Source organism: Lepisosteus oculatus, chromosome 16, assembly GCF_040954835.1.
Source record: "Lepisosteus oculatus isolate fLepOcu1 chromosome 16, fLepOcu1.hap2, whole genome shotgun sequence".
Taxonomy (NCBI): Eukaryota; Metazoa; Chordata; class Actinopteri; order Semionotiformes; family Lepisosteidae; genus Lepisosteus; species Lepisosteus oculatus.
This window is the reverse complement of record NC_090711.1, coordinates 4499751-4517645: the sequence shown is the minus strand read 5'-3', so window position 1 is coordinate 4517645 and position 17895 is coordinate 4499751. Positions and strand designations below refer to the sequence as shown.

General features: G+C 38.9%; 1 protein-coding gene across 1 annotated transcript in view; it reads left to right on the top strand.

Moving 5' to 3' along the window:
* xkr7b (XK, Kell blood group complex subunit-related family, member 7b) overlaps positions 1-17895 on the top strand; it is an 81603-nt gene that overhangs the window by 54957 nt on the left and 8751 nt on the right. The window contains exon 2 of the mRNA XM_006639617.3: positions 10444-10643. Within this exon, the coding sequence (XP_006639680.1) occupies positions 10444-10643 (200 nt within the window). The remainder of the gene's footprint in view (positions 1-10443; positions 10644-17895) is intronic.

The window sequence follows — 17895 nt, the reverse complement described above, 5'->3', positions numbered from 1 at the left end:
CTGTCAAATACAACCTGGGTGAGTGTTTGAAAGAGTGAATGGACTTGGGAGGCTGAGAACAGTCCTTTTTTGCCTGGTCTTTCAGTAACTTCAGTGCAGGCACCGGTCCCCATTGGGAATTTCAAGAGTTTTTGTGATTGAATGCATGCTGTTACAATTTACATAAATAAGCCTAGTTATAAATAACCCAGCACTCTTTGAATAATTTTTTTTTTCGTCAGTAAGTACTGAAACTGATTAGCTGTGGACCACAAATAAATCTATCACACATGAAAAGATACTGGGCAACAAACATTTGGAAACTAGCTCTGGTAAAATTAAAAAGCTGGAAATGCACTGAAATCTGACTCTGAAGTCAGCATGCAGTCAAAGCCCCCCAGGTTCTGAAATAGTGATGCAACAGTGATATGATGTATTACTTTAGGCTACCGGTCCTGCCAAAACCTAGGTCATAGTTAATTCAAAACAAGTGCTTGGAAGTGTAGTGTTAAATACCTACTAGCACTGAGCATAAAGAAAAGCCCTTTAGGTGCATAAAACCTATATTGTCACAGTGAGTCAATGTACTATATAGTTGGTCGTATAGGGATTGATTTCAGGGATATAATGGCCGAAAAAGCTTGTATTTCAGATGTTCAAACTTAGTGTGTATCTCTGAAGATCTCTGAATTTTTCACTGCTTTTGATATTCAATGGCACAGATATAATAGTGGATTATTTCCAGTATTTTTCTGCAACCCCCTTGTTAAGTAAACCGAAAAGGCCACTCCCCTTACTTTTGCAAAGCTTTGAGTTTCATCACAGTCTGTGAATTAAAATAAAATCTCTATTGGCCTCCAATCACCTGAAACAATGAGAGCCAGTAAACACAAAAACCCACAAAAGACAAACTCCTTCCAGAAGTTCCAGAACAAGTTTCATCTTCCTCCCACTGTCCTTCATCTTCATAAAAATGTTCTTTGATCAGGGCAGTGTTAGTAAACTTTTATGAGGCATCCTGGGCCTATTAGTATGTTTGTTTTTTCATATGCACTGTTTGGAATATTTTCTCTGAACATACTGGCACTGCCAATTTCATGTGGTATTTGTCCTTTTAGTCTAGTTTGGTTGGGAGATCAAACTGGTCTTTCAAACCCCAAAAATTATATGTATATATACTGTCATTTTACCATGCCACATCATGAACAAAGAAGTAGGTTCTCTGATATTCAGTTCTTTAGAACTCAAAGGCTTTATGGTGAGTGTGTACCAGTATGGTTTCTTTACTATAAACTGAATGAAAATGTCTGCTGTGCACATGTTCTGTGCATCATCAGTCTTTTGTGAAAGAGGAATGCTGCATAGATCCTTGTTACCATTGATTTCTCTCCAGCCTGTCTAACAGAACTTAACTACTGACTCACATCAAAGCTAGTCAATTCATGAAAACCTAGCAGTGTGAAATTATGTTCAATCACTTAATTATTAAACACAAATAATCAATTGTGCCCTTTTTATTGCCTATATGTACTTGGGTGAACAGGATTTGAACAAAATGTTTTTTTTTTTATTTTCTTTGAGGAAAAGTTCCTCAAACTGTTAGCAAAGAGCTCTTCAGTAACACAATGGTTCGATTTTGATGTCTTTCTAAGACCAAACTTTCTAGTCATTCTAAGGACATTAAACTCCCAAGTAGTGTGTACAGATATAGATATGAATGGGTTTGCATGAAGTTTTAATAAAAGTCTTGCAAACTACTTTAAAAGGGAAAGTAAAGCTGTTTATCTACTGCCACCGGTTCATGAAATCACTCATAGTAATCAAAATTCATAGCTTTCTTCTAATAATATCATTTTATAATACCAGAATAAGGTCACGTCAGTCATCTTGGTGCTTTGAAGTATGTCAGTTGACTCTGGCTGTAGTACACCTGTGATTTTGACTAGAGCAGACACATGTGTCAGTTTTGACGTCTTAGACATGAAAAAATCTTCTCTAATGCTTAAAGAAGCCATGCTTGGAATACTGCTATTACTCTAATCATATAGTATGTGCCGTATTTTAAAATAAAAAAATCTCACATGGTGATTGTTAGAATTAATAGTGAAAGAAGGTTGTTTTTGCTTTTAAAAAAACCAAAATGCTGCATCTTGAGGTACAGTAGGCTGTTTCAAGTAAAGAATTTCTCTATAGAAGTCACAGTTTGAATTTGGTGTTCCAGTGACTGAAAACATTGATTTACATTTTCATCCTTCAGTTTAAAAGCAATAGTGCTATTTATATTAATTAGAAATGTCAGAGGCTTGATCATTTTTCGGTTTGTTTTTTTCTTCAGTGCACTTACTCAGTATGCATTAAACAGACTGTTAATTCCTGTCCTAGTCTAATAATTGTGGTGCTCTTCAGTCTGGCTAGTCTGAAATTCATTCTATTCAAGAGATTGCCATTATGTGATGAGACCAGGAACCACATGTCCCTCATTTTAATGCTTTAAAAACAGGAAAACAATCCACATTAACTAAAGTAATCACAACATGGTCCTGAGAAGCATGAGTTGTTTTAACACGCACTTAAATATGTTCTTTATTTTTTAAAAGCATTCACTTGTCACATCCTCCTTCAAATCCTGAGGGATTTTTTGTCTTCCTTTAAAGCTTCAGTAGGCAGGGTTTAAAGCTTCAGTACTTAGACGTAACTCAGCGTGGTATTTAGTTCTGCTAATGCTTGCATTGCAACTGCTAGATCCTTCCTTCCTCTGATCTCCTCATTAGTAAATTTTGGATGTTTTTCTTAAATGTTCTATAAGTGGTACAAGCTTCTCCTATATTCCTTCATTGGTTTTGCAGCTGAAGTCATAGACCAATTCCCAGCAATTGCTAGTCTTTTTAATCTAAGTTTTGTATGTGTTTAACATAGTTTAACTCAAACATTACAGTTTTATTTGTTATTACATATCCAATTTATTGTCTTTGATGTTTTTAATGATTAACCTCCTTACTTGATTGCTTCAAAATAATGTGAAGTACAAAGCTTTGTTGGTTTACTAGAAGCAAATGACTCTGTTGGAATGATTTAGTCTATTAAAGTGGTCTCTGGACTTTTGGACTATGCATGTCACCAAAGAACCTACATCTTATAAAGTGATGTATGTAAGGCAATGCTTTATCATGTAAATTAATCCCTTCAGGGAAAACTCTTAATATAGTTCAACTCAGTAGTTGGGCTGTGAGTTTTCATAAGGCAGCATGTTTTTTCTTTTTTTAAATATGACTAAATCTAAAGCTTCGGAATGAATCTACTTTAGCCTTTCTCATTCAAATTCAGTGCACTAAAATAATTCAGGCCTAAAAGCATCCCATAAAAGAGTTTGTTACAGGTCATTTTTCACTAATTCAGCAAGAGACATAAATAAGGACAACTTGTAATTATGGCAAACTGCATTCACTGAGTGATTGCTACAACCACTCAGAAGACCATTCCAAAAACTACATTTTCAGTGGGATCAGTGGGGTTGAAGGACTCAGTACTATTTCACTTTCCACAAGGTGAAATAAATATTCCTGTGAAAGCTGACGCCACAGTCATGCTTTTTATTTCCAAATATTTTTATCTAGTGAACCCCAATCTTTCATTACATTTTTCACAGTGCTGAAATATTTCCCTAATATTCTTCTTTAAAGCTACGTTTCACTTTAATAGATGGTTGCTGTATCTTGTCATAACAGTCAGTTCCTGTGATATAGTACTTATACTGTTATTCAATAATAGCATGAAGGAAGAGTCCTCAGGTAGCAGGATTTCTCTTTTAAGAAAGTATTGCTTTATTATTACAACGAAGAGGGGGTTCTTTTTTCCTGATTTCTTTTTTTTTTCTTTTTTAGGAAACTGCTTTGTTCTCTCTCCATCTGTCTCTGGTTCCTTGCTATGCTCTGTTTGTTGCCCCTTGTTAGAAATATCTTTTCTAGCTCAGCCATTACTGTGCTGTGCTGTTCGTATTGTCTGTGGCCTGTCTGTCCATCTCAGGTACAGCTGGTGATCGTGACACCAATGATCCCAATCAGTTCCCATCTGCATTGAAAGTTGTGTATTATTGTTATGATATAATGTAACATAATAATATTATTATGTTGTAATCTTACGTTGTTATGTTACAGTGTATGTAAAGAATGTGTATATATGTTGCATATGTATAATGTAGTGCTCAGTATAAAATGTTACGGTGTACACAATTCACCTAAATGAAATCAATTAATCCATTATTTGAAGGTCTGCTTGAAAAAAGTTTTTGAAAATTATGTTTTGAAATAATAGGATAAAATAAATGCATTGACAGTAGTAATGATAGGTAAAAAGTAAGCAAAAGTTACTTCAGTAAAAGATGCTTTCTTTCAGATCATAGCAAACATTGATCTTACAGACAGTTTCATCACCTCACACAGAGATACTTTCCTCTCCCCCAAGTTCTTTGAGGGTTTTAGATATAATTACAATGTATAATTAAAACTCATCTGATTTAAAAGTTATGGCCCAGTATTCATATACAAAAACACACTGTTGTGGGGATTTGCAGGGAAACTGCAGTGCACAGATTTTCCTTTGATCAGCCGTGATGAAAACAGCATGTTGACTATTTATAAGTCGCTTTGTGTTGACTATGTTTCTCACATCCTTATAAAGTATATCTTTATTGGCATGATAAAAGGAGTAGAACACAGAGCAAAATAGATTCTACCACATTTTCACTGATCTGCATAGGCCAGAGCAGAAATTGCAGCTGGATTTAACTTTGTCTTGAAAGTGCTCTGCATTTAACATCGCTGAATGTACTGTAACCAGTTTCCTGAAGCTGACCATAAGAGTGTAGCCTTTTCATATATATTCTGTCTTGTTTCTGGAATTCTTAGTGCACCCCAAGGACACAGGGAAGGAATTGATTTCAGTCTTGAGCAAGATTTGAGTCAGGGTGGTCATGTCTCTTGTGTTTCCAAAAGAACCCTTGACTAATGTTCCCTACTCCCTAAACGTCAACCACTACCACCCCTCCCTCTGCCTTTCTGTGTTTGGAAAGCATTTTCTGTAAAGTAGACATCATCAGTTAAGATGTTCCAGTCAAACAGGAAAGATCGATGATTGTGACTCAGGAAAATGGTCACATCTCATGATCCAGGCTAATCCATAAAGTGTGCAATAGCTGTACCCTTTAAAGTAAGGTGTATGATAGTTTCCAAAGTTCCCAAAGTTCAGGCACATGACCTATAGTATGTCAGAAGGCTTGAGTAATGCAGTGTTTGTAAGGCAAAGGGCAATGTGAGTTGTGTACCCAGATCTCAGAGGTAAGGTCCTGGCACCTGTGTGTCTCTATGCTGTGATTTCTTGCAAACTGATACCTTTCTTAAAGAAATGCCAGGAATATCTTTCAGTGAGAAATTATCCCAATAGAGGCACTTTAATATTTCTTTAAGAAAAAAAACAAGTTGTTACAAGCTGTTGTAAAAAGTGAACCATGAAACTGAATGGCTGAATTCCCAGGGTATCAAATTTACAAAATAAATACCCAAAAAGATATAGGAATGTAACAGTCTTTTGACAGCCTGAACAAGTGATCCAGCCACAGTCCTTTTATAGATCTACACCAGCTGTGTTTTCAGCTGTCATCACTGATAACCAAATGCAAATCTTTTTGCTCTGGAACATTCGAATCCCTAGAACATTGATGACATGTTATGAATAAGGATTGACTTAATCTTCAATGCAAAATACTTCTGCATTGTTCCTGCTATTTATTTTTACACCATGCCTGTAGTTGAGATAGTAATTGCAGGTTGTGTGATGTCATATGACAGGGCTGCGCAGAGGGGGAGCTTGTGGCTGTTCATCTTGTCATTTTTGATTGTTCAGGCATGCGTTCATATTAGCACTGACCACGAAGAGGCAGACACTATGCACATACAGTATGACATGGTATGTTTCAAGATTGTTTTTTATCTTACAAATATGGTAGCATAAGCTGCCATAAAAGTCCTGCCAATATGGTCTCTGTGGTTTCAACAGCTAATTGACCTTATGCAGAAGGTGATCCTCCAGGGGTTAGCTTTGTGGGTCTGGCAACAGAAGTCAGAAGGCTGGAATCCCTGTGCATGAGCCTGAGAAACTGAAGTGTGCTTGTCCTAATAAACCGTTCTTGGATGAAATGCCTTAATCTGTGCCTCAGCCATCCCTGTAGTTATATGACAAGAGGTACTTCTCAACCCACTGCACAACTCTGATGCACTACATCAGATCTACTGGAGCTACATTATTCAACTACTTCAGTGGGTAAAGAGGTCTTCAGCCCTACAAAGCCTGTTTTCAGAAAACAGCTATCCTGCAGATAAATCAAACTACTGTTTGTAACTGTTTGTGAATTTTGTGTTGAGTAGTACAGTACATGTTATTTCTAAGTGCATAGTGCTTCACACTGATGGGGCTCCATGGTGTTTCATGAGATTTCAAGGCAACTATAAATATATAAAAGGAAATATATAATAGGAAAAATACTGAATCTTAAAATACCATAGGATACATTTGTAAGATTGGTTTGAAAGGGTTGTTTTGACAGCTGTTAAAAGATTCTGGAAGGGAGTTTCAACCTGTACTTGTTATAATATAACATTTGATGGTAGATGTTGCATTGGATGTGGTTTTTTAGAAACCGGAGGAGGTTGTGAAGAAAACTATGCTGAGGCTACAAAAGCACTTGACTTTAGAAGATTACACAGTATGTCACTGGAAATTGTGCTCACAAGAAATTCAAAATGAAGTTACATTCTGTGAGACCTGACTTGCTGAATAATTGTTCAAGCCACATGTTCAGTACCTTTGCCAAGTCATATCACTAGCAATTTAACCAGCACTGTAATCCTGAGTTTAATCCATTCCTGGTACAGTATATGATCTTAAGAACTTCCATGTACGAAAAGAAGAGGAAGATAGAAATACGATTTTCGCCTAATAACCTGAACCAGAAAATTGTCAAACCTTAAGCATGGTCATCCAACTGCTGTGACAAGGAGGATTATAATCGCGTCCACTACCATGTCAGAACCAATCTAATTCATTCCAATGGTTTGTAGCACTTACAGGTTTCTCCAGCACGATGGTCAAATACCTTCAGCTGAGAATATTTGTGCATGTGGGCTGGTCTCAGACTGGTGTAAGAGATTCATAACAGAAAAAGATATTTGATTTCTTTTTATTATTTTACTATTTTGAAAGTGAGAAAAAATAATTGAACCAATTGTGCTGTAATTATTTTAGCACAAGACTGTTTCACCATCTTACACTCAGCTGGTACACTTGAATGTTGAGACAATAGTTTTAGAGCTTATTTTTTATTATTCGGTGAATGATATTGCCCACAGGTGGCAGTAAGCCATAAATTATGCCATTTGCTATGACAAGGTGCACATTGATTTTCAAAAAACGGTGACATAGATTTACCTCTCTGGGCTTTGATTTTCCCTGTCACATGAGGATCTCTTAGTACGAGCAACTAAGGAACACTTTGATAGTGAAGGAAGCAGACGCAGTCCTTCACAACTGGCACCTCTGGGGATAGTAAGTGCTAATTACTCCAAAGAATAAATGACAAGTATCTGAATGGCTCAGTTATTACTTGTGCCGTAGGCTGTCATTGCAAGACACTCTTGAAGGCAGTGATAAAACTAATCAGAAGACAGAAAGCATATAGCAGTCAGACTGCATTCATCAGCCAGGAATGATTTATACTCCCAGTAGGCCCTAACAGGAAGTTACTATTACATTTGAACTAAATGTTAAAGATGAATTATTAATTATCCACCCCTGCACTGATGAATGTGTCATTAGATGTACCTATATACAGGAATGCTTGAACCTGGATTCAGTCCCTCAAGCTTGTCTTCGTTCCCCAAGTGCCTTGAAAGAAGTAGAAACCCATTTATGTTTTCTGTTTTTAACACTTGTCTGTTTTAAATCCGTATTTAACTTCTAGGTTCAGTTATTAGGCTGATTCTTTGGAATCTTTCAACAAAGAGTGAGGTGCGATCATCAGATCAGTGAGGTACAAGCAACCTGACAGGCATAATATATCAGAGGGTAAGCTCCCACTCGCAACCCATCTGATTTTCTTACAGGACTGTAATAAGGAAGCTAAGTATTGGTTCAGTAGGTTTGGAGACACTTAACATATGCATGAAAGATACTTCAAGTTTCTATTACATCCATAGTGGTGCAGAATGATTATTTAATGTCCTGACCACACTCAGTCAACATTCATGCATGTCGCGAATAAGGAAGTCACAACTACAGGATGTTGACTTGCGCGTTGAATTTCTGACGGGGGTGGGTCCAAACCGGCTCAGCTAGCAAAAGCGATTGACCCATGTTGACTGATGCCAGAGACTACAGGTGTTCAGCCCATGAAAAGGATGATATCTTGCCCCAGCAGAGCAGCCAGCACTTCCTCTGCGTTTTCCCACCCACCAAGGAGCACACAGCTCCAACAAATATAGTGTGCTGTCCGTCACCAGCAAGGAAGGAGAGCAAATACTCTTATACCATGTTCTGTGTTTCGAGACATTTCACACTTCATTGTAATTCTGAAGTTTGTGTCCGAGAATGTGACTCTTCTAGGCCTTGCTTGCTTTCTGTCTCTGTTTGATTGACTGACTGTGAGTTTTTATTTGCCTACTTCTATCCCATGGTGGATAAATAATCTGGCAGTGAATTTGTGAAACCATAAGGATCATGACACAGCAGGGCTCTCACAGGGAGCCTCAGCTGGGCATGCAGTCCCTTTTCCAGCTGACGTTTCTTCAGTCATAGTCAAGAGAATGCCCATGCATTTTATTAGCCAGCACGTGTGGTTGTGAGTATAGCCATCTGTGGATAGTGGAGTCATTAGACTTTACAAGCTGTGTGAGAGCTGAGGTGGCACTTACAGTATAAGCTGGGAATGGTTAAACAGTAGTTAGAGTCTAGAGTGTGCAATGTCCCTAGAAGTGGGCTCTGCAGTGGTCACCGAGACCGGCTGGCATGTGATTTTGTTAGAGATCTGTCTGCACTGCTGCCAGTGTGTCGATGTGCTCCTCATGCTTAGCAAAACAACTGCTGCCTTTCGGGTAATAGAGTCACCCTGAAGCTGGAAAAGTGTTAAAAAAATCTGTGTGCTCTTGAAGGCAGAATGAATCATTGTTTGCCCACGAAGCAGCATGTGAAGAACAAACTTACAGGAGCTCTCAAGAGCTGTTGAATAGGTGAAGTAGGTGAAGTTTTGTGCACAGTTCTTTTCAGGATCTTTTCCTCCCGTTTTGCATTGGCTCTATGCAGCTCTTATTTTTGACAGTTATGTTGTGAGGTGCCTCATATGAATTATTCTGTAACCCGAAATGGCTCAAAACCCTTTTGCTTAAGCAAAACCGACACTGATGCTCCACTGAATATCTAAAAAATCTTCCCTGCTCTGTACCAGCTCTTTAATTGTGCTCCTGGATAATGCGTGGTCACAACACAGCAGCATCATTCAATTCAAATCACAGAACAAAGGCTTCATCTGTTACTCAGTCATTACTCTGCTGCTGCCCGTGCGACTCAAACTTCTATGTTGCTATAGCAACATTGTTTGACATGCCTGACGAACACTGCTGGTAGAAATTTTCATGAAGACCTCATTTTCCGAGAATTATACTGTTGCTATAGTTAATGTCAATCCATGAAAACTTTAAAGCTGGTTAACGTGACAGAGTTAAGTCATTCTTGCTGACTGCAGGATAGGGAGTTACGGGTGGCTTTAATTGCATTGTGGGAAAGCATTCAATCAAGGCACAGGCATTAAAAGGATTTGGAAGATAAGTATAATTAGAGGCATGATGACATGGTAGTTTGAATTGCTGCCTCATGGATCCAGGATCTCAATTCCAGCCAAAGGCACCTGTCTGTGTGGAATATGTGTGTTCTGCCTTAGTTTGCATGAGCTTTTGTTAGCAGCTCCAGGTTCATCACACTTCCCAAAGACATACAGCCTATATTTAAACTGTCCCCTATGGACTCATCCCTGGCTCACATGAGGAACGTATATATGCTCCCTACTTCGTTACTTGCCTGTGGTGCCTCTCTCCCCTCTGACCATTACTGATTGTGTAATTACACAGACAGCACATTCTTCTTGAGAAGAGGGGCACTTCTTTACTCTCCAGGATGTGAGAATATGGACCACGCTGCCCAGCCAGATTGTTCACTGGTTTCCTTCAGGAAATGAATAATGGTCAAGTAGCAGCTTTAAAAAAAATAGCTGAAAATGATCTTTATAGTATATTGAGGTATCTGCAGTTCTGAGCTATATTACGCCTACTTTGTACAGTTTATGAAGGAAGAGAAATGCGTCTACATTTTCATGTCTGTTGAGTTTATGGGGAAGGCTAATACAGTGGACGCCTTTTTTTCCAGGTATCTGCACTCCCTGTACCTCGGAGTCCTGAGCCGCTGGCGTGGCCAGCACGAGCAGCAGCACTTCTACTGGCGGATGATGTTCGAGAGCGCGGACATCAACATGCTGCGCCTGCTGGAGACATTCCTGAAGAGCGCCCCCCAGCTGGTCCTCCAGCTCAGCATCATGATTCAGGGCAACGAGATCCAGCCCTTGCAGGGTAAGCGCAGGGAGAGTTTCTTCATCCGCGCATTTAACACCCTTCTCGGGAGAGGGGCATCTCAGCTAGTGAAAAGTGCAGGCAGAGCTCTCTGGCGGAGATATGATTGATTCGAACCAGTGTCACTATACACCATTCACAGACAACTACGAGGGTGGGATGAACATTAGTCTGCCCGGTCCTCCTGGCTGTTAGCCGACTTGTTGACAAATTGCAGACTTGCAGCTTCATCAAGATGAGCACTCACTTTGCTGTAAGGCACTGTGGAGCCTCCAGCATGTCAAAATGTGAAGCCTCTGACAGGTGGGTGTGTCTGCAGAGTCATGGGGATGGGCGATTAATAATGAAAAGACCCGACAGTTCCAAAAGGCTCAGCTCAAGCCATCCTTGAAGCCAGAAACGAGAAGCCGTGAAGTTAAAAATGTATACACGAAAGAACTTATATTATTAAAAGAAAGCAGTGGGAAAAAAATCTAATCTAATAGATACTCCCGAATATGTGAAGATAATAGTATTTAACATATGGTTCTGCATTGCTGTGCACTAGGGTAACTGTCGGCAACACCTTGTGCACCAGGCATAAGGTTGGTAAGCTTTTCTATCCATTTGATTATGGTTGACTGTAAATAGCTCTGCATTTGAGTTTGTGTTTTGTTTGATAAATGTTTCAAAATCCATTCTCCGCCCGTTCAGAATCACAAACTTTTTTTCAGTTGGACTCTCTGCTATGTGGGCCAGCTGGCCTCCTTGTCATTTGTAAACTTATGTTCTTACATTCTTGTTCTTAAATCACCATAAGGTGGATTGTGCAAGTTTTCACTGGTCTGTGTTGTCTATTGACTGTTCTCAAGCTCGCTGGGGTAGCGGAGCTAGTTCGGCGTGGTGACGTCATGGCCCTCCCTGCACATAGCAGGGACCTCAGCCTCCTGGGCTTGGGGAGGTCTCCCTTAGCTCACTCGGCTGGTTCCCTGTTGCATTACGCTGGACACCTGGGTTTGCGCCCAGATGTTGCGGGACGAATCGGCACGGGCCCGCGCGGAACCGCGACGGTCACACTGGCACTGTGAGTTAGCAATTGTCCATCCTGGCCACCTCAAGCAGAGGACTAGTTGTGTGCTGCTTTCATGCTTCTGTGGGGAATCCCAGTTTTAGCCATCTAATTGCATAGCCCAGTTTCAAACAAGCAAACTCTGAACTACAAGGCCCATAATATCCCTTGGGATCCACACAATAAAATTGATTGGTTCAACTGCTTGAGAGCCATCACTAAATCTGGGCTTTTCAAAGTAACAACTACTGTTGGTTTGCTTGTTTTGAGACCTGCTTATACCAATGTCAATCTAATGCCAAAACCTTTTCCAGTGCTCAGTAAAGGTACCTTACATTTCTTCTAAAACAGCTGCTTAATACACAATCCTTCATCCTACTTTCTATATAGAGTGGAGGGAGTTTTCTTAGTATGTCGGCAACAACTACAATGCAGTTGGTTTGTTTTTTAATCATTCAGATTATCCTTCCACTCATTCTTTTTAGTGACTGATTTATTCCTAGAGGGTCTCTGCTGGTACAAAGTGCGAGGCCAGACATAATAAATTTTAACAATCTAAATATAGTCCCTAAAATATTCAGCACTATCTTTGTATTTTGCATTTGTGCACTGAAGCATCTTTTGAACACCTTCAAAGAATAACTGCCCAAGATTTAAATTGCTGAAATTAGGTTGTTCAGTACTGGTATTTTTAATTTCTAAGGATAATATTAGTGCAGGGACTATCCTAAGGTCTTAATGGACCATTATTTGACAACAGAAGCATTATTTGCTAGATGGATTGAGCCAAGTAAATAGCAATTTTCCTGCTAACAGTAAATTAACGGCTCTATAATTACAATGCAAAGTAACTATAATTATTATAGAGCTGCAATAGATATATCTACAAGGAAATAATGGGGAAGGCAAGTAATAGGTCTCTATTATTGGAAAATACAAGGATGGTAAGACAGCATAATTTTGCATTTTTAACTGTGTTGTCCTTTCGTCTGAAACCTCTCTCTTATACATTTCATCCTGTCCATGCAATGTGTGACTCTGCATTTAAGCTTCTGGCTACAGTTTTCAAATTTAAAAAAAAGAGTCATCAATTAATTCATGTTATTCACTGCCAAAGGTGTTTCCAGTTGTCAACCAATGTTGCTCACTTCTATAGTAGGAATAGAAATGGAACAAGGGCAGTAACCACTTTTCTTAATAAAAAGAAGTCATAAATCAGACACTTGAAGCTAAAATAATGTTGTTAAACCAAACATTTGCTGTGTTGAATAAATGCAACAAGACTTGGTGTAGATTTGCTTTGCAAACCAAAAGAAAGGAAATTTGGCTAAAAATGTCCTTCCTTTGCTTTACGTGTAAGCAGAATAATAAATCAGGTATTGACATGGCTGTGTTCCTTTTTCCTCCATGCGTACTCTGATTGCACAAAAATATTTATCATTGTTCATCACTGAGAGAAAAACAATGCTAGGGCAATGTAAGAAAAGACCAACTCTGCAGTACAGCATCATCCTATAGGAAAAGATGAATTTCATTCAGAATCGTGTTTTAACTTAAATCTAAAAATGAAAGATATTGATTAGCATTAATAAGCACACTGAATTTGTGCATTTAGACACCGTTTAAAAACATGTTAAATGTTCCTCAATAGTGGAAGAGGAAAGACAGGGTTGGTTTGGTGGATACAAAGCTGGAGTTAGGCCATTTTAAAAACCAAAATGTTTAAACTGCTCCCTGTCCAGGAGCCATCTGACCACCTACAGCCCAGTTAATACTCTCATCTATAAACAGTGTGCTCTAATCCATTTCATGCAAAGGCAATTGTCTCTAAGATCCAGACAATTCAACAATAATCAATGCTGACAGGTAATGTATACCGTACTGTATAAAATGCCCTATTTCCATATTTTGCATACAGCATGAGTAATTGGGAAGGATACATCTATCAACCGAAACAGAGCTGGATTGCAGAAATAGAGCTTTCAGACAGGTTCACCCGACAGTGTTTACTTTACTTAATTCCTTCATCTTCAGAGAATGGTATCATTTCAGAGAGGATGGTTTGCAAAACATACCTTTTGAGATTTTCAAAACTGGCTAAACACTGCAGTTTAGTGGTTGCCAATGGCACTTTATACAACAAGTTGCAATACTCCTCAAATGTGTTAACAAAGCTTGTTTTATCCAAGAACACTCCACACTTTTTAACCCTAGTATGGAAGAGTGAGCCTGTTGCAGTGTGTGGAGCTGTTGCACACATGGGCCTGGAGTGGAGGAGTTTGGCTCACAGCTGGTGTTCCAGCAGTAGGATCTACTGACCATCTGTAAGCTGGACATGGGAGTTTTACTAGTAATGGGCATTTTAACACCGAAAAAAAAAACAGTCAGAGACAAATGCTTTCTGCTCTGAGATTCCTTGGCAAAAGCCAAGAAGAGGGTGAGGAATAAAAAGAACTGCAAAGACGTAATGGTATATGTATATTTTCCCGGAAGCCAGCTTATCTTCCTGCATAACTTACATACAGTACAAACTCCATGCGAATAACACTCCAGGTCCAGAACTGAACCCAGGGCTGCATCACTGTGAGGCAGCAATGCTGACGATTGTGCCCATGTATTTTTATTGCTTGTCTTTTTTTTTGCGCTTTACAATTTAATTATGTGAATAGATACTTTATAAGTCTAAATTCATTGCATGTCACTTATAATCAGGTCTGCCATCCATCATAGCATATATGTATTATCTTCTGCATTTAAGTCATTGTTGACTTCAACAGGAGTAACATCAGTCTAGGCACATGCAAGCTGACAGTTCAGCTAAGGTGGAACATTGCTTCCTCTCATGTCTTAAGCCTGTGCCATTGAACGAAAAAAATCCTTTCAATGTTACTCCTTCTTGAGAGTCATGGAAGCTTTATGTTATGATCTAAAATGTAAGCTAAGAACCCATTAACCTTAACATTATTTTAGGGATCTACATTGAATCGACGAGTGCTTTGACAGGGTGTTCTTTTCTGTGTCATTTTATTTTTTGTGTTTTTCAGCAATTATCGCCTTTTTTAGGCTGAATGGTGTATATCCGCTTTTTTCTGCAATCCGCTCACCCCAGCTGTAATTGTAAACAAAGCTGAACCCATCAGGAAGGTCTGACAGAAACCTTTGTATACCATGAAAGCACATTTCATCTCTATAATGAGTTCATGAAATATTACTCCCCTTCTCTGCTCAGAATCTGAAATGGTCTCCTAAACTAAAAACAAAATGCACAGTCAGTCTTCATTAGGGTAGACACTGATGCCTGTAACCCTGATGCCCATTTCTAAGCAGAGATGCATGGTTTGAAAGTTGTGGCTCTGCGTACAAAATGTATTCCACCTTTATTGATGGCAAACTTAGGCTTTAAAAGCAAAGAATATTGAAACTCTCAACAAGAAATCACCGCACTTAGAAGCTCTGGTAATTAACATTTTTAGCAATGTTCTGAAAGCAACAGACTAATTCTTAGGGTATTAATTATGTAACAGGTCCCAGGCAGGGATGCCATGTAACAGGTTCCGAATATTAAATAAAGGGAAATAAGGCTCAGAAGAGGGTAAGTCATGGCTTCAAAGTCAATCCCATTTATTTCTGAAAAGAAGTGCCACACTGCCCACTCTCTCTACCCTCTCCAGTGTTCAGACAGCTCCCTCTACCTATCCCTTTGAGCTCTGCAGTTTGTATGTTGTGAAACGTTAGTCTTGGGTTCGACCAACATTTCCCCTTTCAGAACTGACATGCAATGTCTAAAATGGTCTTTGTGCACATCTCCATTTGTTTTCTCATATCTAACCTCCATTTCTTCTGAAGGGAAAAGATGTCAGTTCTGTTTCAGTAGCTGTGCAGTTGTCTTGCTAACCCAAACCACATCACCACTAAGCTATGGGATACCAGCTTAAAAGAATGCACTTAAAACCGAAACGTTTGGATTATTCAGCTTCAAACTACCTCTAGTATTAAGCATCTCAGCATCTGAATACTTTGAGAAGCATTTTTTAGCTTTAACCCCTCTGTGCTGCAGGACCAAGAGACTCACGAGGTGGAATGAGTCAAGGAGCTGCTGTAATGGTGATCTTGGGATGCAGGAAGGGGTGCAATGAATTCTGGGAGAAACATATTTAGATTGAGTTTGTGAAAAAGCTAAAAAACTGTTAGATAAAACCCAGAGTCCATTTACAGTACAGCTTTCAGGTACCTAAAGACCTGTTTAAATGACATTGTTCAATGGCTCATCTAATAGAGGAATGTTTCTCTCCCAGTTTTATTTGATTTAGGCCCCTGCAAATATCTGCGGGTTGTCACATTACACGTATCCGCAGGTTCGATTTGCCCGGTAATTTTCTGCAGACACTGCCATTCCCAGGGCTTGTCTTGATTGACGTACTGACCATTGCCACAAGCACCTTCCTTAAGGGACAAGACTGCAGCCTAGACAGTCTTGTCTAGACTGCAGCCTAGGGTTAGTACTGCTAACTCAGTACTTTCCAGCTTTTAGGCTAAATTTCCCTCAAGGCTTTAAAACTATAGAGCTCATAGACTTCTCTTTGAAGTCATGGTCTTCTGCAAGGGGTGAAAATTGCTCAGATTGGGTTAAAAATAAAATCAATATTATTATTAAACACACACCAGTAAACAGGAACCGCCAAGCAACTACATACAAAAAAATGGCACAAAGTAGTGGGCTAAAGTGAGTGTTACTGGAGGTCAGAACATTCACTTCTAGAATAAACTGTACCACTTCAACATGCTAGTTAAATTCTGTGGTAAGTAAGGGCTGAATGTCTGATTTTTAAAATTTTATTTCTGTACTCATATTTTGCAATGCATTAGAAGACTCGTGTACAGCCTACTTCGATCTAAATGGGTCAGTGTTGGACCTTAGGAGTTGCTGAAAGAACAGAGACTCCTTAAAATGTATTTTTCTCTTTATTTTTTATTCTAGTTTCCTATTCACATCTGAAAGTGCTGACAACTAAATTTTTGTCTCATCCATCCAGACTTTTTTCACTCCATTCCAGGAACATTATCCCTTTGGAAATTAAAAAAATACGCTGGATTGTTTTTGTACGTCCTCCCAGTGCTTCATTCATGAAAAAGTCAATATGTATGGACGTTACACCTCCTCTTTTTTCTAGGCGTAAGCAGACTGCATGGCATGCCAAATTTCTCCTTTTACTGTAAGAGATTTTTTAAAAATCACCCTTCTCTTCCCTCTTCAAACTCCCACTTCTATCCACCAGTTAAATTCTGAGTTTGAACATTAAATGCAGGTAAGAAAGTAATTGTGCTGCAGATTAAACCTAGTGGGTGATAGCATTTCCTGTATTTTTTTATGCTAGTGTGATCTGTTCCCTCTGATGTTAGATTCAATTAAGATTGTCATGCGTACTGTCCCCGTGGCTTGAACACACTTCAGTCGAAACTGTAGCCAAAGAGTTTGAAGTATTGACTAATGCTTTCAGCCAGGCAGCTAATTAAGATGTTCCTTAATCTGGCTTTCCTCCAAATGGATGGGAGAAAGGAACTGGATAAAATATTTATGATGACTTTAAATTCAGTAAAACACTCAGCAGTTTGACCAGTCAATTTTAGAAAGAAGAGTTTTTTGCCTAGCTCTTTTTTGCTAGGGATACCAAGCTCAATCAGGTTTGGATCAGAAATTACTGCAGAGTAATTTAACAGCTTTGGAAAACAAAAAAGGCTTCTCACAGACAATGTTGGCAAACACTGAATGCTTAGTAACAATGTGTGATTTCACGGCATTAATCTTGAAAGTGTCACTGTTTACCAATGTTAAGTCCCTATTCACTCAACTAGTTAAAAGAATTGGCTTCACTTGAAAGTTATGTCCTAAGCCCTGTCATTAGCTATGATGTCATCAGCATGTCATGCAACAGTGATCTCTACAGCTTGCCATGCAGTGTTGCCTGTGTGAGGTACATCACTCCTGCAATCAGCGCTATCTCTGAGGTGACTTGTAGAGTGGAGCAAGGCAGTGACAACAGTTTACATCTAGCATTTCAGTCTGGTTTAAGTCTGTGGCATTCACAAATAACTTATTTAGCTTTTATCTATGTGCAGTTCAATGTTTGATCCGACTGAAAATATTTTCTATTGAATTTTTAATATTAATAGTCCTGAAACAAATGCATTCAACTCAACAAGAAA